The 27,956-nt window shown below is 45.0% G+C and overlaps 1 protein-coding gene across 1 annotated transcript in view; it reads right to left on the reverse strand.

Moving 5' to 3' along the window:
* The window catches only part of DNAH7 (dynein axonemal heavy chain 7), a 157,189-nt gene that overhangs the window by 25,860 nt on the left and 103,373 nt on the right, over positions 1-27,956 (reverse strand). The window contains exons 46-53 of the mRNA XM_059702605.1: positions 26,025-26,188; positions 21,325-21,479; positions 18,336-18,526; positions 14,151-14,284; positions 12,758-13,093; positions 7,033-7,159; positions 5,695-5,889; positions 4,075-4,167 (exon numbers count right to left, since the gene is read on the reverse strand). Of these exons, the coding sequence (XP_059558588.1) occupies positions 4,075-4,167; positions 5,695-5,889; positions 7,033-7,159; positions 12,758-13,093; positions 14,151-14,284; positions 18,336-18,526; positions 21,325-21,479; positions 26,025-26,188 (1,395 nt within the window). The remainder of the gene's footprint in view (positions 1-4,074; positions 4,168-5,694; positions 5,890-7,032; positions 7,160-12,757; positions 13,094-14,150; positions 14,285-18,335; positions 18,527-21,324; positions 21,480-26,024; positions 26,189-27,956) is intronic.

Consider the following 27,956-nt stretch of genomic DNA (forward strand, 5'->3'; position numbering starts at 1 on the left):
TTCCGGATGAGCTATGTCCTGGGTTAGATACTGTGAACGGGCACAGATGCCGGGCTCATTGCAGGAACCGGAAAATACCCCGGCCCCGGCCCCATCCTCACCCTTCCCCTTAGGATTCCTTTCCCGAAGCTGGTCTTTCCTCACGAGATAAAAAACAACTATCAGCAGGAAGACGTTGCTTCATGGCCTCCTCCCTCCCCAGGCGGACTTCTTTCCTGGTATAATATAGTTCTACAAGCAAAACAAAAGCCCCGGCCTCTCCGTGCCCGGCCTCGCTCTCGCTGTGGGTGAGTGTGAGGTAGAAGGGGTGTCCCTGCGGGTCTCCTCTGGGCGCTGGAGGGCGAGCAGAGACAGAGGTCGGTGCTTCGGGGGTTTTTGGTTGTTAATCCTCACCTGGGGATATTTTTCTTTTCTTTTATTATTATCATTATTATCATTATTATTAATTTTAGGGAGAGTGGAAGGGAGGAGGAGAGACAGAGAGAAACATCCATGTGAGAGAGACACCTCGATTGGTTGCCTCCCGCAAGCGCCCTGACCAGGGCCAGGATGGAGCCTGGGACCCTGCAGTCCACGGCCTGACGCGCTAGCCACTGGGCCAAACCAGCCTGGGCCGTGTTTCCTTTTTAGTGTTAAAACTGAACCTCACTCCTGAGATAAAGGACTCTATTGGCCGCTCAGTTTGCAAGGCGACAGCTGGGGTTGGCCTCTGCAATCCCTTCTTGCCGGGAATAGGCTTGTGACGTGAAATCTATCAGCAACAGAACGACAGGTTAATCCAGGCATCCACCTTCCAAAAGGCGGGACAGAAGCCTGTGGTCTCCCGCTTAGGTTTTGCTACGTATTGCAAGGACGATGTATCGGAGGCCAGAGAGACTTACTGACTTATATTTGACACGTTTCTTGGTAAAAGCGGATTGATTGACTTTTTGTTCACAGTTCAGGAGAGAGCAGGGCCAGGAGCTCTGCACTTTGCAAACAGGCCCAAGCCTTCCTCACCTCAGCCTTTACCCTTTTGCTCTGCTGCTTCGCTAGAGGAAACACGGTAGACTGGACTTTATAGACTATCAAGCTTAAAGGACGGTGCCAGCCCATCTGACTCCTCCATGGCGACCCAGTGAGCATCTTCTACATCTTTCCAAACACGAGCAGCGGGGAACCTGGCGTCAGTGGACTCTTGCCTGGGTGGAGATGGTTTTGAGGGGAGAGCAGTGGAAAGGAGACCCCAACAATTGCGTTGACAAATAAAGTATTTCATAAACCAGAGTTCAAGCAATTGCTAATTTTCCTGGTGGACATTTTAGTATCCGATGACTTAGATGTTGCAAAGAAATAAAATATATGTGGCACTAGCCCAAATGTTAGCTCCACACAACACGGCTCCTTTCTCTGGCACGCTACTACCATTTTACTTTGGAAAACTACTCTTTTAAAAGCATAACCTCCACATGTATTTTAAAATATAGAGATTCCGAAATCAACAATTGACCACCAGAAATTGGGAGTACCTGGAAACAGTAAGATTGGAGGGTTTGCTAATGTCAGAGCACACTAATAGTTATTTTATACTAGAGGCCTGATGCACGAAATTTGTGCAAGAGTAGGCCTTCCTTTCCCGGCTGCCGGCACTGGCTTCCCTCTGACACCGGGACCAGGGCTTTCCTCACAGCCCCGGCTTCATCCGGAAGGTCATCTAGTCTAATTAGCATATTATGCTTTTATTAACATGGATTAAGGATGACAGAGGTGACAGTACATGTGGACAACGTATCACTTGGGATAAACTAAGTTGTGCCGAGTGGCAAACAATTTCCGGGTCTTAGTGGCTTAACCCAACGAAAGCTCATTCTTGCCGCTTCGAAGTCACCAGGGTGTGTGGGCAACTAACGCTCCCTGCGCGGGCTCAGCTACCCAGCCGGCTCATGGCCCTTCAGTTCTACACGTGACTCCACCCCTCCGATGGCAGGAGAGGGCCCGGAACGTCTCACAACGGAGTCAGATGCTCACGTGTTATTGGCCAAAGCAAGGTGTACGGCCAGTCCCCCCACCGAGTGTGTGCAGAAGGAGGGCCGAACCGCAAGTCTTGCTGAGAAGCGTTAATATCTGCACTCACCCCTTAGCCAGGGGAGCCCGAGGGAGAGTTACAAGATGGGGCTAAAGTATTAGAGCAGCTAATGGGTGGGGAGAGTCCGGCCCTTGGGCCCTGTAAGGGCCGGGGAATCATTTGGTCTGGCCCTGCCAACGCATGAGGGGTGAGCTAGTTAAATGTTTGGCCAAATACAGCAGGCTAGTTTTTAAGTGGATCATTTTGTATGGCCCGCAAATGAGGTTATAAATATCCAAATGGCCCTGGGCAGAAAAAAGGTTCCCCACCCCTGAAGAGAAGGCTGAAACCACAAGTTGAACCTCACTTGATTTAACAACAAAAACATACACACCAACAAAACCCCTCCCCAGCTCCCTCAAAAACAGGCTAAAGAGAGAAGGAATAGGGAAAATAATATTTGATCTATTTGGTAGCTCCATGTATTTCCAGATTAAAATGTCAAATTTTTTTAAAACATAAAACTGGGGAAAAGATATCTACAGAGGAAACGGCTGTAATTGGGAAATGGTTCATTAATCGCTTTTAATTAAATTTAATTAAAACAGGAACAGAAGGTTCTTTGTTTTTCCAATATTGAGGCAAGAAGGTCAAGAGTACATGTGGAGACATTTTAGTATAAAAGTCTTACTAGCTGAGAAAACAAAGTGAAAACCTTTGAAAATTCTAATAAAAGGCTCGAAAGGGGGAAGCCAACCAGGCGAGCCTTGGAATCACTTCCTGTCCTTCCTTATTAACGCCCGAGGCGGAACTTCCCAGGCCGGACCCTGAAGTCTCAGGGGGACGATTCAGCGCGGTCATGGGTTTAACGCTGACTCTCAAACCACGGCATCACTCCCCGCACCGGAAGGCAGGGCTGCCCTAGACTTCCATGGGCACATCCTGGGCCCCTCCCTTCATTAAAACAACTTAAAAATTACGTTTTACAATTGTTTTGGTATCATTACAAACATAATACAGGCTGGGTGACACTTTCTGATCACAGGAGAAATGAAAACAACTTCACGGACCCCTCGAGTATCGTGGGCCCCAGGCGCTTTGCCCACGGACACTCGGGCCCCGGCCAAGTCCAGCAAGGACTCCGTGTGCTCGCTGCACAGGTGACGATGCACAGAGGAAGGAGTGCCTCCATCCCACGTCAGCGCTGACGTGGGTGAAAACATTTAAAAATCACTGTTTCACCAGCTAAGTCCTGCTGTTTTGTTTTGTTAGGATGGAAGTATTGTCGTATATTCCTTAGCAACTTAAATTGTGACTATGGTAAGTGCTGAAATAATTATGTATTACTTTTACTTGAGTAGGAACAGAGGATAATTAGGATATTTTTTTCAATTTTTCCCCCCAATAATGTCTCTATTTTCTCAGAGTATATGGGTATCTCTGTGGACATGAACTATTGTACTTAAGTGAATACTTCTTTTAATAGAGTACAATTACATATCATATTACAAATCAGAATATTGATGAGTACTAAAATTTGCTGACATACAAGTCAGCTGATAGTTGGTTATATGATTTATTATTTGAGGAAAATAAAACTAAAATTGTTGAAATTTTAGTTTGTAGTCAACAATAATAAATGTCTTGAAAATAATATCCTATTAATTTTCCAAAGGCCAACAAAGAACTATATACAAGGATAGCATTTGAAGAACCAGAAATTTTAGTATATTAGGTTGAGGTTAACATCATTGACTAATTGTATAAGTCGGCTGTGAGAAACTGGGGAAGCATACTTTAGAAGGAGGCCTCATAAAATAAATAAAGCTATGAAATGTAATCTGAATTTAGTGTGGCTTTAGTAATATGCAAACTTTTGGAAAATGGCTGTATGAAGAGGAAGTGAGGCCATCCCCTGGCGCTCCACCCCCCCTCCCCCCACCTTCCGTGGCACAGAGGACCCCAGGTTTGCTGAGGGCGGAGCGAGGCGGAACCCAAAGACCTGAGCTGCTTTCACAGCTCGCATTTACCTTGTCCGGCCTCAGGCAGCGAATGATGAGCATCCTTTGGAAATCATTCATTTTGTCTTCCCACGCTTCAGGAAAAGCCTCGTGATGAGGCTCCTGAAACGACAGTAGATACAGTAAATAATTCAGCATTATTTTGGAGGTGATTTCTAAATTAACACAAAAACAGCATTTTGACTTATAAATCATTTTTTTTAGAGAAAACATAATGACTAAATGAAATCAAGAATGCTAATGTAAGTTTTATTAGGTCAGGGCAAAGCTATGAAATAAGGAATGAAGAGAAAATTAAGAACACCACAGAGGAATCAAAACCAGGACATGAGCTAAGCAAGTTAATCTCAATATGAACAGCAATCAATCAACAAGATGATCCCTATTATGAAAAATAAATGTGCATTTGAAGCCTTATTCCCCTTATTTCTCCAAAGGCATGTAAAAGTATCCACCAGCCTCTCTCATCATCTATTTATAAAAATAAACATTTATTACAAAAGAAGGGCATTTTACGAAAATTTATTGTGTTATTTCTTGTTTTGAACAATTTTTGGTACTTTTCTTTTTATAAAGAATACTTGAGAATGTGCATAGTAAAAAAGCCAAAAAAGAAAGAGAGCAATTACAAATGCACGAGAAGAGAGGAATCAAGATCCCAGGAGGGGAACCTTGAAAAGAGGGCGACGGTTGTAGCTTTGAGGCGTCAGGGAAGGCTCCGCAGTATCTCGGATCAGACATCTCCACGCTTCAGTAGAGTGAACAAATTTCTATTTCAAATTAGAACGAAGTACTCACAAAACATATTTATCTCTCGGAAATATGTTTGTATTACTAGCAAGGAGAGAGCCAAAGAGACTTGTCCAAAATATTTGAATTCGTGCGTAGACACGATCTAGCCATCATGCGTAATGCAACAAGTCCGTGCCCAGATACAAAATGTTCCCCACGGACCTGCCTCTTTCCCTCCTCCTCCCAGCTTCCGCACACAGAGCTCTTGTAAATTAAGTCCAAGGGAAGCAGAATGTCAAAGGAGTAGAAACAAAGGAATAGAAAAAAAATATAACTGGGAACTGGCAAAATATTAGCACTTGTACCTAAAAACTTCGGGAAGGCAACAATTTCTATGAATGCCCGAAGGGAGACTGAGTATCATGGGATGTGTTAACTATAGTAGTCTCCAGTTAGCAAGACAGGGATTCATAAAAATATTTGAGAAATATTAGCTTTTCCCCTCTCCTCAAATGACATGTGATATGAAATGAAAACCTTTATTAGCTCTTATCCTGCATTCAAAAAAAAAACCTAAACAATAGCTGCTTGGTAAAATGTCAGCTCATCTGCTATTATGACTGCCAAAGTGTAAGTAGATACTAAATAAAAACCTGGCATGGAAATACAGAAATAATATTTTTACGGGCCCTGCAACTTTCACGCATCTCCGCATTTCATGGAATCCCGTTCAAACAGAATCACTGATTTAGAAGGTGGTTCTACACTTTGCTATTGAACATCTGACCCGCTTACGTAAAGCTTCCTTGAATCGTGTTTGTTTTCAAAACTAAGAATATGTTATTGAACATTTTCTCCACGTAAACATTTTGGAAAGCGAGAGCCTTGAAAACATACCAAGCTATCGTAGACTCTTTTCCACCCGTCCTTGAGGTGCATAAACTCCTTCCGGATGGCTTTAAAGGAGGGCAGCTCGTCCAGGCGACAGATCTCATCCCAGGACTTCTGAGGAAGCCACGTACAAGGGTTGGCGTAAGGGTTATCCAGGCCGATGCCGCCCGTGAGCAGAAACCTCCACTCAGCCTTATTAATCTTTTGGGGGGAAAAAAGAAAAAAAAGCAGCATGAAGGGTCGGAAGTGAGTTTATCACATAAGTAGTACATTTACAGCTGTTTTTAAAAATTGACAGTTGATTTTCAAGTTTCAGGTGTGGTTCATATGAAAGCCTATCCTACTGAGATAGTTCAGTACTTATCAATGAGAAACCATTGTATCTATCTTAATCATTTTTCAAAAATTGTTCCATCTTAAAAAACTACTTTTTGATGATCTTCTCCAGAATTACTCATTTAACACGAAAATCTGAACATATTCCATTTGAATATATGTTTTCCCAAATGGCTGCTTAGAGTATTGCTGGCCCTAGAAATTGTGGAAAGCCATCAATCTGCCGTATTTTCAATTATTTTCCATAAAATATAATCAAGTACTGTTATGAAACTTTTGCAAGAAATGCAAAAATAAGTCCTTTACTCCTCTAGAATTCCACCAATATATCACCATATGAAATCAATAAGTCTTAGACACATACGTGGACAAAATACTGACTTTACACACCACCTCCATCCTCACAGTGCTTCCTTTATGTTAAATGAATGGATTTCAAACTTAGTAAAATGTGTGAAAGGTATTGTTCAACGCAAACAGATTTGTCTAACTTGCACGAGTTCTTAAAAACATTACCGTTTATGCTATTACTTGATGTAAACATATCAATAGACTTAGTACATTTATATGCATCTATAATAATAAAAGTGTAATATGCTAATTAGACCAGACATCCTTCCAGATGTCCTTCTGGACGACCTTCTGGACATAGCCGCAGCAGCGGGGGCCAAGGCAGAGGTGGTTACTGTGGCGGTGGGGGCCGAGCCCCTCACGAATTTTGTGCATCAGGCCTCTCGTATTTATATAAGTTCCTAATAGAAACTAATTTATTTTAAATGGAAACACACACAAGTTTAAATAATAATTAGTTACATGATGAACTCCGTGTTTAATCTTTCACCTCTGAAATTCAGTCGAGTAGTGCTGTCTTGCCTTAATTACAGGAATTCTTCTTGTGTCATGATTTACAACTCTTTCTACCTATGTCCCCGCACAAATACACAAACCAGCACATTAACGATGCGGTGTTATGTGACGGGCTCGCCCTGCACGGAGAGCGGCACTGACCGCGTGCTCGTGGATCTGCAGGTTCACGGTGAGGCAGAAGGAGAAGAGCAGCTTGTCCTTCTCAAAGAGCGACCGGCACACGTTCACGTAGAGCGAGTACGTGAAGTGGTCCCTGAGAATCTGCAGCCTGGGGGCGACAGGGAGAGAAGTGAGTCGTACCAGCCTGTCACACCTCAAAGAAGGTGCTGGAAGGAAACCGCCCATAAACCAGTTAGGTGTATGTTACCCAGTCAGCTTTCTGGTCAGTCACCCCCTAACACTCCAGAGTCCTAAGCAGCTGAGTCCACTAATTTGAGACCTACGGGATGTAGAAACACCAGTAGAAGATATTTTTTTAATATATTTTATTGATTTTTTTTTTTACAGAGAGGAAGGGAGAGGGATAGAGAGTTAGAAACATCGATCAGCTGCCTCCTGCACACTTCCTACTGGGGATGTGCCTACAACCAAGGTACATGCCCTTGACTGGAATCGAACCTGGGACCCTTGAGTTCACAGGCTGATGCTCTACCCACTGAGCCAAACCGGTTAGGGCCAGTAGAAGATATTTTATTCTCAACTGATTTTTTAAAAAATCTTCCTTTTGAAAAAGAAATCAATGTATACTGTATTAATCTATTACTAAATTTTAAAGGTTTGTGAACTATTTTTAACAAAATATTTCTTGGGGTTAAATTTGATTTCTTTATTCTATAAGTACTTCCAAATATTCCATATTATATGTTAAATGAACAGACCAAAATTTATATCTTTTATTAAGTTTAGTAATGTGCTATTCTGTTTATAAATTCACAAAAGCTGGAGAAATCACAAAACTTGATAAACTGCATTTTTATTTACCACAAATTCAGAACATGCAGATCACAATATTTGTAACTAACAACTTTCTAGAAGTGCTAACATGCAATCTGTATTCACAATAAATCTTAATGTGAATATAACACTTTAAGCATTTTTACTTAATTATCTTCCAAGGGAAATAAACTAGCATTGAAATAAAAAATTTAAAATACTTTTATTCAATAGGTTATAAAAATTATAATAGAAATGAACAAAACATTTCCAGAGAGCTAGTGATTGACATAGATTACTTACAATTAGGAAATTGTGGTACATTCATAAAGTGGTATATTGTCCCACTACTAAAAATTCTGTTTTAGAAGAGTATTTAATAACATGGAAAAAATGATCTTGTAGAAGTGGAGAAAAAAAGAAAGAAACCTTGTGTGTGCGCGAGTGTGCGTGTATGTGTGTGAGTGTGTGCGCGCTTGTGCGTGTGTGTATGTGTGTGAGTGTGTGCATGTGTGTGCATGCGTGCATGTACACGTGTGTGCATGTGTGTGCACGTGTGTGTGTGTGTGAGTGTGTGTGTTTACTTATATGTATTTCTGAGAGAGACAGAGAGAGAGAGAGAGATTTCAGTTTGGTCCCTGTAACAAAGTTATATCCTAGTTAGATTTTTGTTTCAGTACTTAATGTATTTTTTGCTATAGTTATTTATTTATTTTGCTATAATAAATTTTGGTAAATTAAAATTTTTATAAAAACCAGATGATTAAAATTATTTTGGTTGTTGCATAGTATACACCATAGTAGTCATAACATGTTAGCTTGCACAGTTAAGTAATAATTATTACAAATAATAACTATCAGAAGACAAACAAAAATGAAGTACATTTTTTTCTTTGAATAAAAGGAAATGAGAGGTAAGTTTAGACAATGTTAAGATTCTGAAATAATTTGTTAGTCTGGTGTAGCTGGAGTTCAGCAGCTAACTGAAGTCCACAACTTATCTGGTGTTTACCAATGATTGACAGATAAAGGATTCCTAGAACTAGTTTGGAGCTCCGTGTGGCAGTGTATACTAACATGGACCCATGTACACCCTGTGGTCACTGACTCCATTCTTAGCTACATGCCTACCGTACATGTTACGTGGAAAAGCCAAGTATAAGAATGTCGAAGGCGGCAACAATTTAGAACAGTTCCGAGCTGAAGCTACCCAAGTTGTCCTCGACAACAAACGAATAAAAATGTGTGTTATAGTATAAGGACAAATACACATGTAAACATCAGAGGTTTAAGGCTCCCTTTTGAAAATAAGAACAGAGATGTCCTGCCCCTCTGTTTTCTTAGCCCATTTCCTTTTGGAAACTTAAAATCAGAAGTCCTTTCTTCTCTCTCTGAAACGCACGCAAGGGCTTTGGAAAGCGTGGGCCTTGCGTCAGCCTTCTGACCCGGGAACGCCTTTCTCGGAGACTGAGGACGGTCTCTCCTATGATGCGTGCAGGGCAGGACACAGCGCCCTGCCCCGCCGGTGTCGTGGGAGGGTCGCAGCCTAGCTGAGTGCCGGCGCTGCCTCCTGCCATAAAGACAGCAGCCATCTGTTTTTCCTCTGGGTGAGGCAGTTTGCTGACACCCATGGTCACTCCCCCAGGGGCTGGCAGAGGGAGGGCGAGGTTTCTATCTTTGCAATCTTCTCCGGATTGTCTGTGACGCACAGCGCATTCTGGTTTAAGGCGTATTCCCTAATAAGACTCTGTCTTTGCCGCGTGGTGAGAGGATCTGGCCGGGAGAGCTTGTTTTTACACTTCCCCACCAATATGCTCACCCTGTGGCCTGCTACTTCACAACCAGAGTGAGTAAGCCTGCACCGCAGGAAACGATAGGAACCTCACGCACAGGCTGACGCAGACGCCAGGCGGAAGCGCCCGCAGTGCCAGTCCATCCTGTGCTACGCTAGAACAGCCCACACTGACCCAGGGGGTCGGAACTCAGGGCAGTGATTGCGCTGGGGCAGGGTCAGTGCCGAGGAGGGAAACAAATATGTCTTGGTCTGGGTGCTGGTGACACGGGTGTGCTCATTTACGAAAACTCATGGAGCAAATACTGAGGATTCCTGCATGTTTCTGTCTATCCTATATAATAAAAGGGTAATGTGCAAATTGACCCTTACGGTGGAACAACCGGAACAACCGCTCAACCAGTCACTATCCACCTCTCGGTCCCTCTCCCCAGCCGCACGCTCCCCTTGCCCGGTGGTGAACGGGGAACCAGGGATGGGTGGCGGGGGATGCAGGCAGCACCAGGCCAAGGTCCCCACCCCACCGGTTGCCCCACATACAGAGAGTGACCTGCAGGGGGGGGGGGCAGTGAGCAAGCAGGAATGGCCAACCTCTTGGTCCTTCCCCCCAGCAGGCAGGCTCCGATGGCCCAATGGCGAACAGGAAACCAGGGCTGGGTGGAGGCAGGGGGTGGGGCTGGCTGTGGGCAGCCAGGGAAGAGGGCCCTGATCGCAGGCCAGGCCCAGGGACTGGACCCACACGCGAATTTTGTGCGCTGGGCCTCTAGTATGTTAACAACCTCAACAAATGTTTTCAAATGCATTTCTTTTCTACTTACTCTTTGGTTCCAGATTATAATTGTAGGATAACTGTAGTCATAAATATGATTTCTGTTGTTTCTAAATGAAAGAATTTTAACTAAAAAAAGAAAAAGGTATATTTTGTTTTCTATATTTCATCCAACTCTCACATCTGGGTAAAAGGATTTAATTTTTCTATAAATTGTATGGGTCTACATCACAGTTATTGAAGAAATAGATGTCACATAGGTAGATGAGTTCTAATTTGTTATAAAAACAAAATAATTGTTCTAATTTTTAAATCTTGTGCACAAAATGTGTCTTTAAGTGACAGAGCAAAGAAATTTTTTTCTCTAGACTCCAGAAAAGACCATGATTTAGAAGTAGTTAAGATGAGCCTGGCCGGTGTGGTTCAGTGGTTGAGCAATTCCCGGTCAGGGCACATGCCTGGGTTGTGGGCTTGATCCCCAATGTGGGGTGTGCAAGAGGCAGCCAACCAATGATGTTCTCACAGCATTAATGTTTCTATCTCTCTCTCCCTCTCCCTTCCTCTCTGAAATCAAGAAAAATATGTTTTAAAGAAGAAGCAGTTAAGATGCTAACATTCTGGTATTATTATTGTAACCAGGATTGAGATCAGGCACTTCAGTGAGAAGCAAGACATCATTGACTGTGTGCATCTGTGTGACTGACACGACACGTGATAGGTCCTGGGAACATTAAAAAAATAAATCCTTGCCTCAAGGAACTCAGATTTTAGAGTTAAAAGCAAACATTCTTGTTCAGTGAACTACCATAATGCAAATGGCTGGGAGCTTCCCTAAGAAAAGTCATTTAAAATTTTATTTTCTGAATTTCACTAATCCATGCTAATCTTAAAATTTCAGATACTGGAAGAGATAGAGAAACAAACTAAAGCATTTTCAAATCTTATATAATAAAAGCCTAATATGCTAAGTGTCTGGTCGTCTGGTCATCCATTCAACCAATGAAAGCGTAATATGCTAATGATATGCTAAGGCCACTCAACCGCTTGCTATAACATGCACTGACCACCAGGGGAAGACGCTCCGACCAGTAAGTTAGCTTGCTGCTGGGGTCTAACCAATCGGGACTGAGCAAGACTGGCCAGACATGACCTGGAGCCTTTCCACAGTCTTTCCCTGGCTGGCCAACCTCCTGCATCCCTCCCTGCCCCTGACTGTGCACCCAGTGGGGTCCCACAACCTTGCCTGTGCCCTCTCACAATCCAGATCTTCTTGGGGGATGTCTGAGAGCCAGTTTCGGCCCGATCCCACAGGCCAGACAGAGAGACCCCACCCGTGCACGAATTTGTGCACCGGGCCTCTAGTATCCTTATGTAAAAACAAAATTTAAACTCTACCATCATGCATTTCTTCCCTAAAGACCCCACTTTCCCCTCTCCCTCTGTTTCCTGGTTCATGAGCAGACATCTGAAAAACTGTTTGCTAAGCATCAGTCTTACCCCTTTATTAGTCTCATGCTCAAGCTTGTCAAATAATGAACGGTAATGCCAAAAGAAAATGCTCAGTCTAAGAACATTCAACATTTAGCAAAATTCTAATGCAGGAATGGAATTGAGATGTCAGGAGATTGGCAATTATTTTAAGTGTTAACTGCAAGTGGTGACTATTAAACTGAGTTTCCTTCGGGCACAAACAGCTGAGGAACAGGTATCTGCTTCATATTGATCAAGAACGTTACAAAGGGCAGTGGCTGCAATGAGTTATTTTCTTTATTCAAGCAGTCATTTTGGGTTAGACTCTATTAAAAACATGTTTTAACACCAAACTAAAATTTATCCCACTGGCAACAAAATGAAATTTTATTCTCAGAGACATACCATTAAGGCCTGAATTCCATTACTGAGTGTAAGAGCCACCAGTAAAATTAGGTATCTCCTGTAAATATACCAAATGGTCACAACGGGAGACTTTTTAAAAACCCTGTTACTTGACAAAGTTTACATATGTGTTTATAAAAACGTGAATCAGTAACTTTTGAAATACAAGCTTACAGAGGGTAAGAGTCATATTTCTTAGGGGTCTGAACTATTCTTTTCGTTTCTCCAATCATAAGTACATTTTGTAAATGGTAAAATGAGGTTCCATGTTTCCTCTTTTTAGAATTACATTATAACCTTATATCTCTGTAAGCCATTTCCTGGCAGACTGAATTTGGTCACATCTGTTCCATTTCAAACCCTCACATTTATTTCTGGTATGACGATTAGTCATTTTAGCGAAGTGCCTGCAATGATCAAAGCATCCCGGAAAAAAACTATGAAAGCCACCCATTGCTATTTAATGCCCATGCATTCATTAGTTAGTATTCACCTACCTTTTTGATAAAATGTCTGAATTCTCCGAGTTTTCAATAGACAGGATGAAAAGGTTAATAAACCAGGTCAGCGAGTACTGGTACATGGGCTCAATGTTCGCGAGGTCGGCAATGGAGAAGAACAGGATGGTGGAATGGATGGCGATGGGCCGGTAACCCATGCGGGTGGTGTCAATCTGCCGCTCGGTCTCCTCGGCCACCTCCTGCTTCTGCGAGATCTCATTGGCCAACGCCTTGGAGGAAGACAGAATCTTAATCGCAGTTTCGTCTTCTAAGATATTGCCTTCCGAAGACGAAAGAACTTCCAAGATCTTGTCTTCTATTTCTTTTAACTGCCTGGAATCAAACACAATTTTCTCAGGAGAAAAAGAAATCGTTGGAAATCGCTTTACGTACACACATTCTTTTACCAGAAACAAAGAGCTCGTAACCTAAAGAAATGCATCATTTGGGACAAACACCATAACGGTGATGCTGTATGATTTCTTATCTCGCAAATGTCAGGAAGACAGGCTTTTCTGCCCCACTTCGCTTTCTAATGGCCATTTGTGCGGTAACTGGGGAGACGGTAGGTAAGCCAACCGACTCTGCCATCCACATCCCAGCCCCCATGGCACAGGAAGCATCACTCCATTCATTTTCCGAAATTCCCACGACTTACCGAGCCATACCCATTCTACCTGAGATACAGATATCATAAGCAGACAGTGGATGTGACATGTCCATTCAGACTGTGCGCCAGTGAACACAGGTGAGCTCCCTTACACAATAAATACTAAAGCTTTTGTGCTAAAGCGTCATTGCCAAGTGGGAAACACATTGCCTCCCACTTCTTCCGGTGCCTAAGAACTTGCCTGTGAAAATATACTCGGTAATGCATTTTCCAAGTTCGCATAGAAGCTCTGTAATACCTTATATTTTCCTCTTAAATCTTCCTATTCAACGCACCTGTTTAATATAACATAACTAGAGGCCCAGTGCATGAAATTAGTGCCCTGCGGGGGCGGGGGGTGTCCCTCAGCCCGGCCTGCATCCTCTCGCAATCTGGGAGCCCTCAGGGGATGTCCAACTGACAGCTTAGGCCTGCTTCCAGTGGGGAGCGGGCCTAAGCCGGCAGTCGGACATCCTTAGCGCTGTGCAGGAGAGGCTCCTGCCACCTCCGCTGAGCTTGCCAGCCGTGAGCCTGGCTCCTGGCTGAGCCATGCTCTCCCTGAGGGAGCGCACTGATCACCAGGTGGTCAGTCCATGTCATAGCAACCTGTTGTTCTGCTGTTCAGTTGATTTGCATATAAACCTTTTATTATATAGGGTGGATCTTTAAAATGCACTTCAATTGATTCAAAGTGATCTTGGGACAAGGAAAGATAATTCTGTACGTCGTAGTGTTTAAAACCTTTTGTTTTCGGCTCCTTGCAGTATCAGGGCTTGTTTTTCCTCCTCAAGGTCCGGCCTTTCTCGCGCCACCACAATTCCCAACAGCTGGTCCTGCATTCCCTCTGACGTTATCATGAAGTTTAATAATGTCACCTAAAATGGAAGGATACACACAAATCAAGTCATTGTCTCTATTGAGAAAGCCTCTGCTTTTGTGCTTCAAGTTTGACCTTAAAAAGAGATTCTAGTTACTATGGTAGTGTGTGAAAGGAGGAATTTGTAGAGATGATAACTAAAGAAATAGGCAAGCTTGATGGTTGGGCTAAAAACACACTAAAGTTTCTTACGGTCATAAATGTGATACTTTAAAGGGGTTTTCTTGTGATCAATTTATTTTTATTTCAGCCCGGCTATTGTGGCTCAGTGATTGACCATCAACCTATGAACCAGGAGGTCACGGTTCGATTCCAGCCAGGGCACATGCCTGGGCTGTGGGCTCAATCTCCAGTGGCGGGGGGGGGGGGGACATGCAGGAGGCAGCGGATCAATGATTCTTTCTCATCATTGATGCTTCTATCTCTCTCTCCTCTCCCTCTCTGAAATCAATAAAAATATATTTAAAAACTTATTTTGATTTCAAACTGGTCCAATTTCTAATAATCTGTTAACCTCAAAATCAATTAGAATCAGGTTGCAAACCATCTCTCATATTGACTGGACCCGCTGGGTTGTATTTTAAGGATCCTAGAAATGCAAAAAAGGAAATCTTACACGGTGAGATAAGAGGGGGGAAAATCCCTGTCATCACTGTCACAAGTGAAGTATACATATTTACAATTTCATAATCATATTATAACATGGAACTTACAGCCTGACAACCAGCCACTACTGGGAACTAAGGGATGTGCATCTCAGTGGTGCCCAGCGGGATGCAGCAAGCTGACACCTGCTTCATACATAATGGCTCTTCCAGGCCCATCTCCCTCTGCTGCCTACATCTTAAAATCCCCCCTTTCCTGGTTCTTTGCCTAAGTGGGAAAGTAATCATGCTCAGGTCTCTCTTTTTAAAAAGCAAACAACATGAAAATAAATCATTCTTTTTTGGGGGGGACAATTCATGTCCCCACAATCCCTTTCAGCTATGGAACGCCTGCTCTTGGTGTCTTCATAACTATATTATTGAAGATGCTACTTATATATGCTTTCTGTCTCCACCTTGATCGTCCTTCAGCCCTCTACAACCTGCTCTCACCCCTGCCTCCACACCCTCATCCACACACAGCAATAAACTACAGGAACTTTCTGGCTCTAGTCACCGACAAACCCATAAGGCAGTAAAAACTCCATTGACCTTGAACATATCGACCTTAATTAATTTGAACACGCACTCTCCCCACCCAACATCTATCTTGCAATCTGCCTGCCCTCCCGTCTTGAGTTCAGGTCCTCACCTATGTCTTGAGCATCCCCTCCCCCGCCTCCCTGCCGTGTGCCTTTAATTTAGGGATGCTGGCTGACTGTGGAATCCCATGCACACAAACCATGAAATGTCGCATGTGCTGCAGCTCTGCCCGCTGACTGGGAGACCCTGTGTCACCCCACCTTTCCCAGTAAGAGAAAATTTCTTCTGCAGGAAGACAGTAATTTTTGTGCTAAGATATTAACTAGATGTTCTATACTAAACGTTCTATAAGAACATTTCCTACCTGTGATGGGGAATTTTATCACAGCTTCATGCCATGCCCGAAGAGGTGGCTCCCTCCTCCTCCCAGACCCAGCGCCTCTCAGCTTTCCCCCTCACTTACGCCATGACAGGGTTGGATGCCACTACACATAGAGTGCATGGGCAAAATCGTAAGTTTAAATGGGATAACAAGCCATTCCTGAAACTGAGCAATTCAAAAAACTCATGAAATGTTCTTATGTAACTCTCTACTGTTTGGCATTCGTTCATGAAAAAATTATAACTAAATCTTTCAAGAGATCTTCCCTGTTGGCATGAGAACCAAGTATACAGGTTACATTGGCTTTAATCCCCAAACCAGAGCCACGGTGTTTAGTAAAATGCATGTCTTACAACTTTTACCCCATTGTGTTCAGACACAAAGAGGTAGTCATTCATATTCCATTAATGTGAGATTTTTTGAGATCAGTATTTTGCAAATCCAACTGTTTTCTCACAAATAAACATTTAAGGACCTAGACAGCAGTGTGGTGATTGTGTGTGTGTGTGTGTGTGTGTGTGTGTGTGTGTGTGTGTGTGTGGCGGGGGGGGGGGGTTAGGGGGAAGTGGAAGAAGGTATGGGGGATAAATGGTGAAGAAAAAAATAAACAGCCAAAACCCATAAAAATAGCTAGAAGAATATTATACAAAGATGGCTTCCTAATATTATTTTCATTTGGATTCAAAAGGGTTTTACAGCATGCTGTCATCCCCTGGGTACTTTTGAAAGCAAAAGGTACATAAAAGATCCTAAAAATAGGATCAAGGGGAAGTATTTTAATTTGTAAATGAAAGCAAGTAACTGCTTCACTATGTTTTCTAATCCCTGTTTAATCAATCCCAGCAATTAAAAATAATGAAGCAATCAGACCCTCCAGGGATCTCGAGGATTTCAATTGTGACTCATAGATCAGTTTCCTCCCCACAGGGGGTAGGCCTTCTATTACAACTAGTGATCAGGGAGCTAAAAATGGTTTATGTTCATTGTGGTATCTTCTGAGATTTTACTGAAAAGTAAACAAAGGTTTTCCACATCATTTATTTATCTATTTAAATTTGTTGGGGTGACATCTTGCCATTTATTTAAAAAACATTTTTTTGTACCCCAGCTTTAGGATTTTGTAATTTTCTTCTATGTTTCATTCTTTTTTTTTACTGGGCCTTATTCTGAGGATTTTACATAGATTCACTGATTTAGCCTTCACATCACTCTATGGGTAGACGTGTATCATTCCCATTTTATAGATAAGGGAACCGAGGCACAGAGAGAGGTTAATAACATGGCCAAGTCACACCACTGGCAAGTGACGGAGCTGGGGTGTGAACCAGGGTTGTCCAGCTCCAGAGACATGCTCTTAACCCTACTGGGCACTGCTTCTCCTAACAGGTACATTAACCATACACACTTTTCAGGGGTTTAGAGAACATACTCACTTTAATTAATTAATTGTTGTTTTTAAAATGAGGCTCCAGGGCTGCTCTGCAGCCCCTGCCCCCCCCCCCCCCCTTCCTGGCTGCCCTGACTGTCCGGGGAACGTGTATGCCCAGCTCTCAGCTCCTCCATGTCCTCTGGTCATGAAGATGGTCCCGTTATTGATCACGGAAGCGTCCTCGGACACAAGGCCTGTGTGTGCTCCTCTCAGAGGGAGGGAGGAGGGAGGGAGGAGGGCTTCCTCCCCCCTGCGGACGGGTGTCCGCACGAATGTAAACATTTCCCAGAAGGACAGCTTCTGCGCTCCCTGCATCAGTCTGGTCTCTATATGTAACTTGCAGAATCGGGATCAGTATGTCTTACCGTGCTCTCCTCTAGGCCTGCGAATGCGAGCTCTCCCCCCTTCCCCTGTCCCCCACCCCCACTCCTTCCCCCCTCCTCCCTCCCCCTCTCCCCCACCCCCTTACCTCCACCCCCACTCCCCCACCCCCACCCCCACTCCCCCACCTCCACCCCCATCCCCCTGCCTCCACCCCCACTCCCCCACCTCCACCCCTCCCCCTGTCCCCCACCCCCATCCCCCTGCCTCCACCCCCACTCCCCCACCTCCACCCCCATCCCCCTGCCTCCGGGCCATCCCAGGCGCATTTCTCAGGGGCCCGGGGCGGGCGGGACTGGGAATGAGCAGCGGACCAGCCTCCGGGGCCTTGCAGGCGCGACTGGAACCTTCACCCGACTGGACTCGGGACGCGACTGTTAGTATTTTCGCACGAAAACAGTTCTTTTAAGCAATTACGTAAAATGGGGCGGGAAGGAGAGCGGCCCAGGTCCCGCTCCGGAACGGAGCGCGGGGCCTGTCTGCAGAGAACGGGGTGCGGTCGGTCGGTCGGAGCTCCCGGGACGGGACGGGACGGGACGGGACGGGACGGGCCCATGGCGGACGCGGGCCCGCCTCGCTCCCCCTCCGGCGCCCAGGCTGCGGGCGGACAGGCGGCGTGGGCAGGAGCGGGGCCGCGGAGGACGGCCTGCCCGGCCCGGGCGATACCCGCCTTCACCGAGGTCTCGGGCAGGTAGTGCGGGTTGCGCAGCTTCGTGGTGATGTAGAAGCGGAAGTCGGGCGCGTACTCGATGGTGGCGTCGCCCAGGCGGATGCACGTGCTGCCGCCCTGCTTGAAGGTCTGCTTCAGCAGCAGCGGCTCCAGGATGGGGTCCAGCTCCTCGCCCACGTTCTCCAGCAGCACTGGCGGCAGAGAGAGCCGTGCGTCACCGGAGGGGAGGGGAGGCCGCGGACTGGGCAGACCCCTGCGCCCGCGGTCCCCCCCACCCTCACCCCCCACCCCTCCCACCCCGGGGGGAGCGCGGTGCCCCGGGGATGCTCTGCGCGGGGAGATGGGGTGTTGGTAGGACTGGCTCCCACCTGGGGGTTCGCTCTTAATGAAAAGATGCATCTCATGGAGGGCACGGAAAGCCATGGGAAGATCTACACCAATTGATTTCTCTTTTAAAAATTAAAATCTTTTCGTATTTTGTGTCTCCAGCTTTACTGAGCTGTGAAAACTGACTTACCAGCAGTCTGTCTGATTACTATTCCGGGCAAACCTTATGCACCGGCGTAGCTCAGGCAAATGTACCTTTATTTTCTAGAACTAAGGCTCTAAAACTTTTTCCCCCTTAAGCAGCGGGATATTTTATCAAAGAGGATCTTATCCTAAAACTCAACATCAGTGAAAGGGAGGCCCGGGGGTGAGGGAGGAGGAGGAAGCTCCCCGCCCCGCCCGGCTGCCTGGACTGGGCAGCGCAGTCCGGGATAGGCCCGGTCTAACGGTAACTCCTTGACGCAGGAGTCTTCGCCGCCTACATGGTACAGTGGTGGCAACTGGCCCTTTGGCTTGGAGGCTAAATATAAAAAGTTTAAAATGTGCCATCTGTTTCTCTTTCTGGAATAGATTTAAAACTTCTCACCTCTTCCCGATGACGAATGTCAGAAGGCATTGTAAACAATCGCTATCTGTTTTTAAAGTACTTCACTCCAGAAACTAGGCTAAAGCAAGTGGAAAGGACACCGAAGCGCTGGGCGCAGGCAGAAGACTTGGGGACCCGTTCGGCACTGCGCTTGATGAGGGGTGCAAGCTGGCTAAGCCACGTGACTAACATTCTCTGGCTCCTCACCTACCTTGTTCATAAAACCAAGTGGTTGGAATCAGTATTGGATTTCAATTTTTTTTTTTTAAATGGCCACAACTCCAAGTAAGAAATCCGTTTTACATCTTAATCGAGTCTACACATATGCATCTAAAACTTTTAAAACTTCACGAAAGGATGCTCACCTTTACTCCATGCCGGGCAGCCTACTCTGTTCTATTCGTTTCTATTGCATTTCACTTGAAAATGCTGGTCAAGACCCACTAAGTTGGTTTTCTCTCTCACAGTGTGACCTACAGTTTCAAAAACACAGACCGATTGGCTCCACGGCATATTTCTGTCTAAAATAATGGCAGTATTGTCACCAATATTTATGGCTGAGATCACAGAAATCTCCAGAACGCCAAGCATGTGGTAGATGCTCAGTTATCATTAAGTTGTTCTTTTTACCTCTGTCAAGGAAATTATTTGAATACTCAAGTTAAATTAGGTAATTTTAATCACACAAGTATTTATGGTGCCAATTCCTTCAAGAAATCTGAGTCCTCTGAATTCTCATAGTTCATCACCTGTGTCTTTCTGATTATACTAGGATAATTAACTATGATACTAATATAATTAAAAGATGATACACATAAACCACATAGTAAGTCTCCAACCAAAGAAGCAGCGTAAGTTGAGCTTATCTGGCACTGCGGTAAGTACGCAAAGTAGTCACTCTGTCTTCCTGGCCAAAGTACAGATGGGGAACGGAGTCACTGAATGAGGCATCGAGTGATGGGGCATCTACTCTATTTCCAGAGCCTGCCCATCACAGCACAGTGGTTCTGGTGAAGGTTACCCATGTCCTTCCACTTTCTAGTTGTATTACAGCTAGCTGCGTATAGTTCCCGGTCCTGTCTGTTCAAAAAGCAAGGCATTTGATAGGAGAGATCATATTCCCCTTTTTTGTAACTCCTATCGTTACACTATGCTCTAAGAACACCGGTTGGATGGAAGAAATTCTGAGTGTGTGTGTAGGTGTGAGCGGGTATGTGTGTGTATCACACAGATTTTATTAGTAGACTTAGTTCATTTCATGCCTACCCTAACAGAACCTACAATTGTAATTCATATTTTAAAGACTAACTCATTATTAATATACAAAAATAAAATGCCCGAAAGACCACCTGGTATATTTGTGATTATTTTTCCACACAGTACTCGCTCTCACAGAACCTGGGGTTTGCTAAACTTATCCTGAGGCTAAATTATGTTGTAGTTTCATCATGTTTCCATTTATTTGATCAAGTAAAGAGTCACATCTGATGAGTAACATGACTTTAAAATGTGACTAATAACCCCAATTTACTCCAATCATAACTCTTCTGTTCTTTGTTTTGACAAGTGTGACATGTGCATAGAGCTTTATTGAAAAATCCTGGCCATGTTTCTAATCTCTCCCTTGTTAATGGCAGATAACAGTCGGCCACGTAAGATGTGTACTTACTCCTCTGCCGTTTTTATAGAGTAAGTTGAAAGAAGAATAAATAGATAATTGGACTAACACTGTGTTAAAATACTTTTGACATATCAAGTGGCCCTTTTAATTGTAGATGTGGAGTTATAATAAGAACTAAAGAACAACAAAGAACGGACAAAAATTAAAACTTTAGCTCAATTAGAGGACGCATCATAAATTAACTTTGAGACACAGAAAATATCCTAACGTTCTGGAACTAGAATCTCTGAAGTTCTCACTTGATTGTCAATAAATAATGAAAGACATTAATAAAGTCATTATTTAAGATTAATCCAACACACTTATTTTTTTAAAAAGGAACAACCTACACCATTTGGGGTTAATGAGCCCTCCCAGGCATTTCCGTAATGTGTGCCTGTTGGCCGTCTACGCACCAGGGGTACCAAACTGGATGCAGTTCTCCAGCGTCCTGACGTAGTCAGGCTCAGTAAATTTAATCAGCTGCAGACTGTTGGTCTTTTCCATGTTCTTGATCCATTTATTAGCCTGACCTTGAGGGTCTATCATCAGAGGCCACCTTCTCGCGTTCCTGAAAGAGACAAGAAAGACGGTGCTGGTCAAGCTATGACTCGTTTCCATGGTGTTTAATGTCACACGCATCACTTACAGCTTATGCTGTCGAGGGATGCTTTCCCTTTTACCTTCCTGTAAGGAGCTATGCTCTGGAGGCAGACATTTACACTGAGCAGGCACCTAGAACGGCAACTCTAAAAACCAGCTGGCCAACGTAACGCTGGTGCTTTTGCTTCTTTTGGAAAATTACAGTTCTCTATATGTACGTTGCATTTTGAAAACATTTGCTGCTTTTGCTAATTAAGTCACAATGACAACTATTCACAGTGATGGAAGTCAGGGAGTGGCCAGGCCTGGCCATTAATTACTCATGTGATCTTGGGCAAATCGCTTTGCCCCTGAGCCACTCTCAGCTGCCATTTGTACAACAGAGAAAGAATTGAGACGTCATATTTCTCTTTAAACTCTAGATCATTAAAAAGAAAATGGTGTAAGAAAGGTGAAAAGTGTGATTTTATATCACCTAACCTTCACAATAGCCATGGACCCGTAAGTGTTAACTCGGTATTTGTCTCAGAAACGTGTGTCGTCAATGTCACTTACATACAGGGATTTACCTAGCGATCGTCAGCTTCTTATGGACAGACACCTATTCTCGGAAAGTCAGGGTCTTGCGCCCTGGGCGCGCTCACACTTACCGCTTTATTCTCACTCCCATCCTCCCTTTTATGATAAGAACAAGAACAGTGAACCAGGAGACATGCGGTTTATTTCCCAGGATCCTGTGGGGTCACCAAGGCTAACCAGTCCCTGCCATCACCAGGTAGTACCAACCAAATCACCTGCTGCCTTGTGTAAAATGTGATTGGCATTTTTTCTTTCTCTTAGAAGTTGCAGTAAACACAGCCATCACAGTGACCACTTCCCTCAGGAAAGTCTTCAAAAGTGAACACAGAAAGTTCACACAGAACATCAGAAGAGCAGGGGGAGGAAATGAAAGGAAACTGGGGCAAATAGAGACATACAGTGGGGATGGGAACAAGATGATAGCTCCTATTCAGTTTCCTCATACCACGAGTTTAGGATTTCATTGGATGACTTATCCCCCCATCCCACCCCCCACCCCCGATGGACGTGATCATATTTCTCAGCATGGAGGTCACAGCCTGACACAAAACATGTCACTTACATGGTAACGAAGACGGTCCCATCCTCTAGCGTCAGCATCATGTAACGCACTGGTCCCCTTGGGCTGCCATAGCAAAGTACCAGTGTGTCTCCAATCACGTGAGATTATGTCTCACGGTCCTGGAGGCTGGAAGTCCAAGGTCAAGGTGCCTTAAGTGTGGTTACTGCAGAGCCCCCCTCTGGCTTGCAGACAGCACAGCCCTCTGTGCACGCACCCTGCTGTCTCTCCCTCTTCTCAGAACGACACCAGTCCTGCTGGGGTAGGGCGTCTGCCCTTCTGACCTCATTTAACCTGATTAAGTCCTTAAAGGCCATCTCTCCAAAGACAGTCACATTGAGGGCTGGGGCTCCGACATAAGCATTGTTGGGAATCGGGGGGGGGGGGGCGAATACGGAGGAGGAACGACTCAGTCTGTTCTATTTAAGAAGAAATGAGACACAAAGAGGAGCTTTGCATCTTAGACGCATTCAACCAATAAAAGAGAATCATATTCAAGAGGAGTTACAGGGTGTGAGAAGGGAAATGAGAAAGGAACACAACTTATGAATATGTAAAAGTTTCATCCTGTCGCGTTTTAGAAACATGTTTAAGCTTGGAGGGTTTGTGTGAGTGTAGACTGCATTTATGCTCCCCAAAAAGTGGAATGACTCACTTTTCCTTCTGTTGCTTCCAATTTTCTAGCCACAACACCCATGTTCATGCTGGGTTTTTGGTTGTTTTTTTTTTTTTTTTGTCCAAAATGTACTTCCTCCCCATCCTTCTGTGTTTAACTCCCACTCATGTTTCAAGGTCACTTCAAATGCCATGCAGTCCACAAAGCCCGTCTTGCTTGCCTTTCTCTCTAAACTTCAGCAATTCACCCATGTTACATTTACGGTGCTTGCATATAGTGATAATATTTCATTATGGTAATTCCATAATTTCCTAACTATATCACCCCACTAAATCGTATATTCCTAGATCAAATCAAATTTGAATATGATTATCTCGTGAAATGGAAACAGCAAAAAACATCTGACAAACACCATACCAGTTAACTCGTCCTAAAAACTGACATTTTCTAAGAGATGCCTGGTCCACGGGACAGCAGCTCAAGAGCAGAGGAAAGGACTTCCGGTGCTGACCACGCTGGGACGAGCACATTGTCACCAGCCTCTCCCACCGGTTAACTCAGGGGGAAATGCAAAAAGCAGATTCCAAAAAGTAAATAACAAGTGAATGGGAAGGAAGTTAAACCCCGAGGAACGGCCTATAGGAGGGGACAGTTTCTCACTGGGTGTTTTCTTGTTTCTGGCTTTGACCTGTGAACAGCCCAGCAGGAAATGGCAGCAGGTCCAGGTAGCGAAACCCAGAAAACTTCCGATTTCATCCAGGGCCCAGCTCTAAGGATTCCTGTATCTCAAGTCCCTAGCAGTAACTGCTTCTCTAACTTCCCTTAGGTGTTCTCATCAGATTTTGTTTTGTTTTATATTATACTAGAGGCCCAGCGCATGAAAATTCGTGCACTGGAGGGGTTCCCTCAGACTGGCCTGCCCTCTCTCACAGTCTGGGACCCCTCAGGGGATGTCCTACTGATGGCTGCAGTCTGGGGAAGGCACTGCCCCCATCATCCTCTTGCTGCTGCTGCCTCTGGTCTCCCTCTGCAGGAGGTGACCGGGCCAATCAGGGGAAAGCGATGCCCCCATCACACCGCGGTAGCTGCCATCCACAGCTTGCCTGAGCCTCAGGCAGCTGCTGCAGCTTTGTCCGGAAGGACGTTGGAAGGATGTCTGCCCTAATTAGCATGTTATCCTTTTATTAGTATAGATTCAAATTGCACATAGCTCAGATCCCTGCAGACCAATTCCGTAAATAAATGCTAAGAAAGCCATAAGTCAAGATCAGTGGTTGAGCAGTAGAGAACTGTGTTCACCAGAGTTTTAATTTGTGGGATAATTTTCATAAGTGCTACAGACCAAAAATTTAAGAAAAACTAGTCTTCACATGTTAGTGCTTAACTCTATTTTTAAAGTTCACATGCCTCAACCATTTTTAAGTGCTTTCATCTCAATTACTTTTTTAGTAGTAAACTAACTACTAGTCAAAACAGTCATGTAACACAGAACTGCGCATGTTTTACTGATGGTTGACCTGCTCTACTCCTCACATGCGAACCCTCCCCCACCCCCCCTCACCCAAGAATGCTGGCGATAAAGGCCCATGGACATGTGAACTTGGAAAGCACAATTTTTGATTGTCCTCACACAGGCGCAGGCTGAAGGCCCTCATTTCCGGGAGGTAGGATCTGGGGTAAAAGCGAGGCTGGGTGAGCCTCCAGTATTCTCCCAGCCCAGTCTGCCTGGGATTTATCTACTAACAGGAGATTCCAGGAATAGCAGCCATTGTCGTAAAAAGCTCCATTCAGCCATGACCCAGAAGTGTATCCATATCGCTGAGGATAGCCCACACCAAGCAGGGACTACTACAGAATTTGGAACATGCAAAACCATTGCCACCAACAACCCACTGCACCTTTCATTAACCTGTAATAACAAAACCCTGGGAGTAAAAATTCTAGACTTCATTGACTTATGGGAGGGTTTGTTTGTTCGTTTTTTAATATATATATATATATATATATATATTTTAATTGATTTCAAAGAAGAAGGGAGAGGGATAGCGAGATAGAAACATCAATGATGAGAGAGAATCATGGGTTGGCTGCCTCCTGCACACCCCCTACTGGGGATCGAGCCTGCAACCCGGGCATGTGCCCTTGACTGGAATCGAACCCCGGACTCTTCAGTCCGCAGGCCAACGCTCTATCCCAGGGGTGGGCAAACTTTTTGACTCGAGGGCCACAATGGGTTCTTAAACTGGACCGGAGGGCCGGAACAAAAGCATGGATGGAGTGTTTGTGTGAACTAATATAAATTCAAAGTAAACATCATTACATAAAAGGGTACGGTCTTTTTTTTTTTTTTAGTTTTATTCATTTCAAACGGGCCGGATCTGGCCCGCGGGCCGTAGTTTGCCCACGGCTGCTCTATCCCCTGAGCCAAATCGGCTAGGGCTGTTTGTTTGTTTTTAATGGTAGGATTTTGCTCTATTTGCTGAAGATTCATTTAAAATTAAGCAAGTAAAAAAACTTAAATTAAATTAAGCAAGTAATCTGGGGGTTTTTTTGTTTGTTTGTCTACCATGGTCTCTAATACTCAACTATTCCAATATTAATAGGAAAAGGAAGTGATTATTCATATATAATTTAGCTAATTAAGCAAAAAGTTTTCTTCAACACTATCAAAGTACGCTAGCTATGACTTGTCACAAAGCTACACAGACAAATAAATCTGGTTCGTGGAGGCCATCTGTGAGAAAAATTGTCTTTCTTACATGGTGATGATTCCGTTGTCAATGGAAAACGAGTCAGAAGGTAGCCCGGCGATATTCCAGGTCCGGATGGTCACGGCTTCTCCCAGGGTGCCCATCAGGGAGTAGTCTTCGGAACAGGGGATGCCCCTGCCCTTGCACAGGTCTGTCCACTCCTTCACTTGGTTCTTTAAGACACACACAAGGAGAGGAAACACAAGGTCAGAGGTTGCTGAATGCAGGCTCTGTGAGCTCCCTGCTTACACTTCATTCACTGAGTCAGCAAACCATTGTTGAAGTTCCACCTAAAAAATGATTTGTGTTTACCAGATTTTTTCCAAACAAAATGATAACTTAACTTAAAATGATAATTCTATGCATTCAAATGAAAATTAATTACATCCAATGTGAAGGTAAAGTTTAGACAGATCACTTAATCATAAGGCCAGAATTTTGTATATGGAAAAATAATCGCCAAGTGTCGTTCTTCTACAGCTGCGCCTGACAAAGCAGTTGGAGGCCACCATGTGTTTTTTTATACATTTTCTGTAAATTGCAAATGGCCAGCAAGCTTAGCACAGTTTATTGTATAAAAATGAATCCAGCTTGAACTGGTAGGGGACCTGGAAAACGTGCCTTGCTGGCTCTCATGTGCCCTGGGCAGGAACTATGGCAGGGCGTTTAGACACCAACAAGGATCAGGACATAGGTTGGAGCTTGGGATACCCCACCCCAGATGCTCAGGAGCCGAACAGGGACTTCGAACCCAGGTTCACACGCAAAAGAGTCAGAAATCAAGGACCCATGTGAAGTTACAGATCAAAGAATTCAGAAATAGTGCAGGAGGAGGTGCGGAGAAGGTGGGTACACCTGTCTGTTGGTGTCAGCCCCGGAGGGTGGGGGGGAGGGATGAGATGCTGGTGTGAAGCGATGGCAGCTGAGAGGGCATGGGGGCTCTGCCACCTCCCACGGGTTCCTGCTGAGGAGGCCTGACCGACATTCCCTTAGGTTTGGGGGGAGCTGAGAACTTTCCTGACTGATCAGCCAGAATGGCCCCTAGCTGGGTCTGTGCGATGTTCCCTGGAGATTCGGTTGGTGCCGGGCCCCTTAGGCAGGAATATGACAGGAGATGGGTGCCCATTGCATTCCACTAGTGGCGCACGAGCTCACATTGTTCCCTTATTGAGGCTGAATTTTCACTTGATTAGGGTGTTGTCTGCCAGGCTCCTGTCTCATAATTCCATGATCTTCATTTGGAATCCTGATTAAAAGCTCTGAGTTCCCTGTTGTGTGCCACCACCTGCCAGTCATTCATTAAGGCCAGAGCTGGAGGAAGTGAACTCCCAGGCTCTGGGCCAGTGGGTCCAAGCCAGGGAGGGGTGCCCAGCAGAGGCCCACAGGCAGGGTTTGAACATGGAAGCACAGGCGGCCGGGGGCTGGGCCAGGACACTGAAGTCGCCTCTATAACGTTATGTTTAGAACTGAGCGGGTGCTCGCTTCGGCAGCGCACGCACTAACATTCCCACTGAACAGGAGGCTCTCCATGGGTGTGAACTGTCCGCCGCCCTGACCCGGGGAAATAAGAGGAGATTCCGGAGCAGGACTCCACGGATGGCCTCACAGGAGGGACAGCGGCCTGAGAGACTAGGAAAAAGCAAGGCCCAGGGTGCTGCAGTGAAGCCATGGAGGGCTGAAACTGCCTGTGAGCTTCATGCCGGCACCATGGGATGATGGGACAGATGACGGGGCTCCTGGGTGAGGGCACTCCTGGATGATAGGGCTCCTGGGTGGGTGGGGGGGCTCATGGATGGCAGGGATCCTGGATGAGGGGGCTCCTAGATGAGGGGGCTCCTGGATGGGGGGGCTCGTGTATGGGGGGCTGCTGGATGGGGGGCTCCTGGATGAGGGGGCTCGTGTATGGGGGGCTCCTGGTTGATGGGGTTCCTGGTTGATGGG

Source organism: Myotis daubentonii, chromosome 7, assembly GCF_963259705.1.
Source record: "Myotis daubentonii chromosome 7, mMyoDau2.1, whole genome shotgun sequence".
NCBI classification, from domain to species: Eukaryota; Metazoa; Chordata; class Mammalia; order Chiroptera; family Vespertilionidae; genus Myotis; species Myotis daubentonii.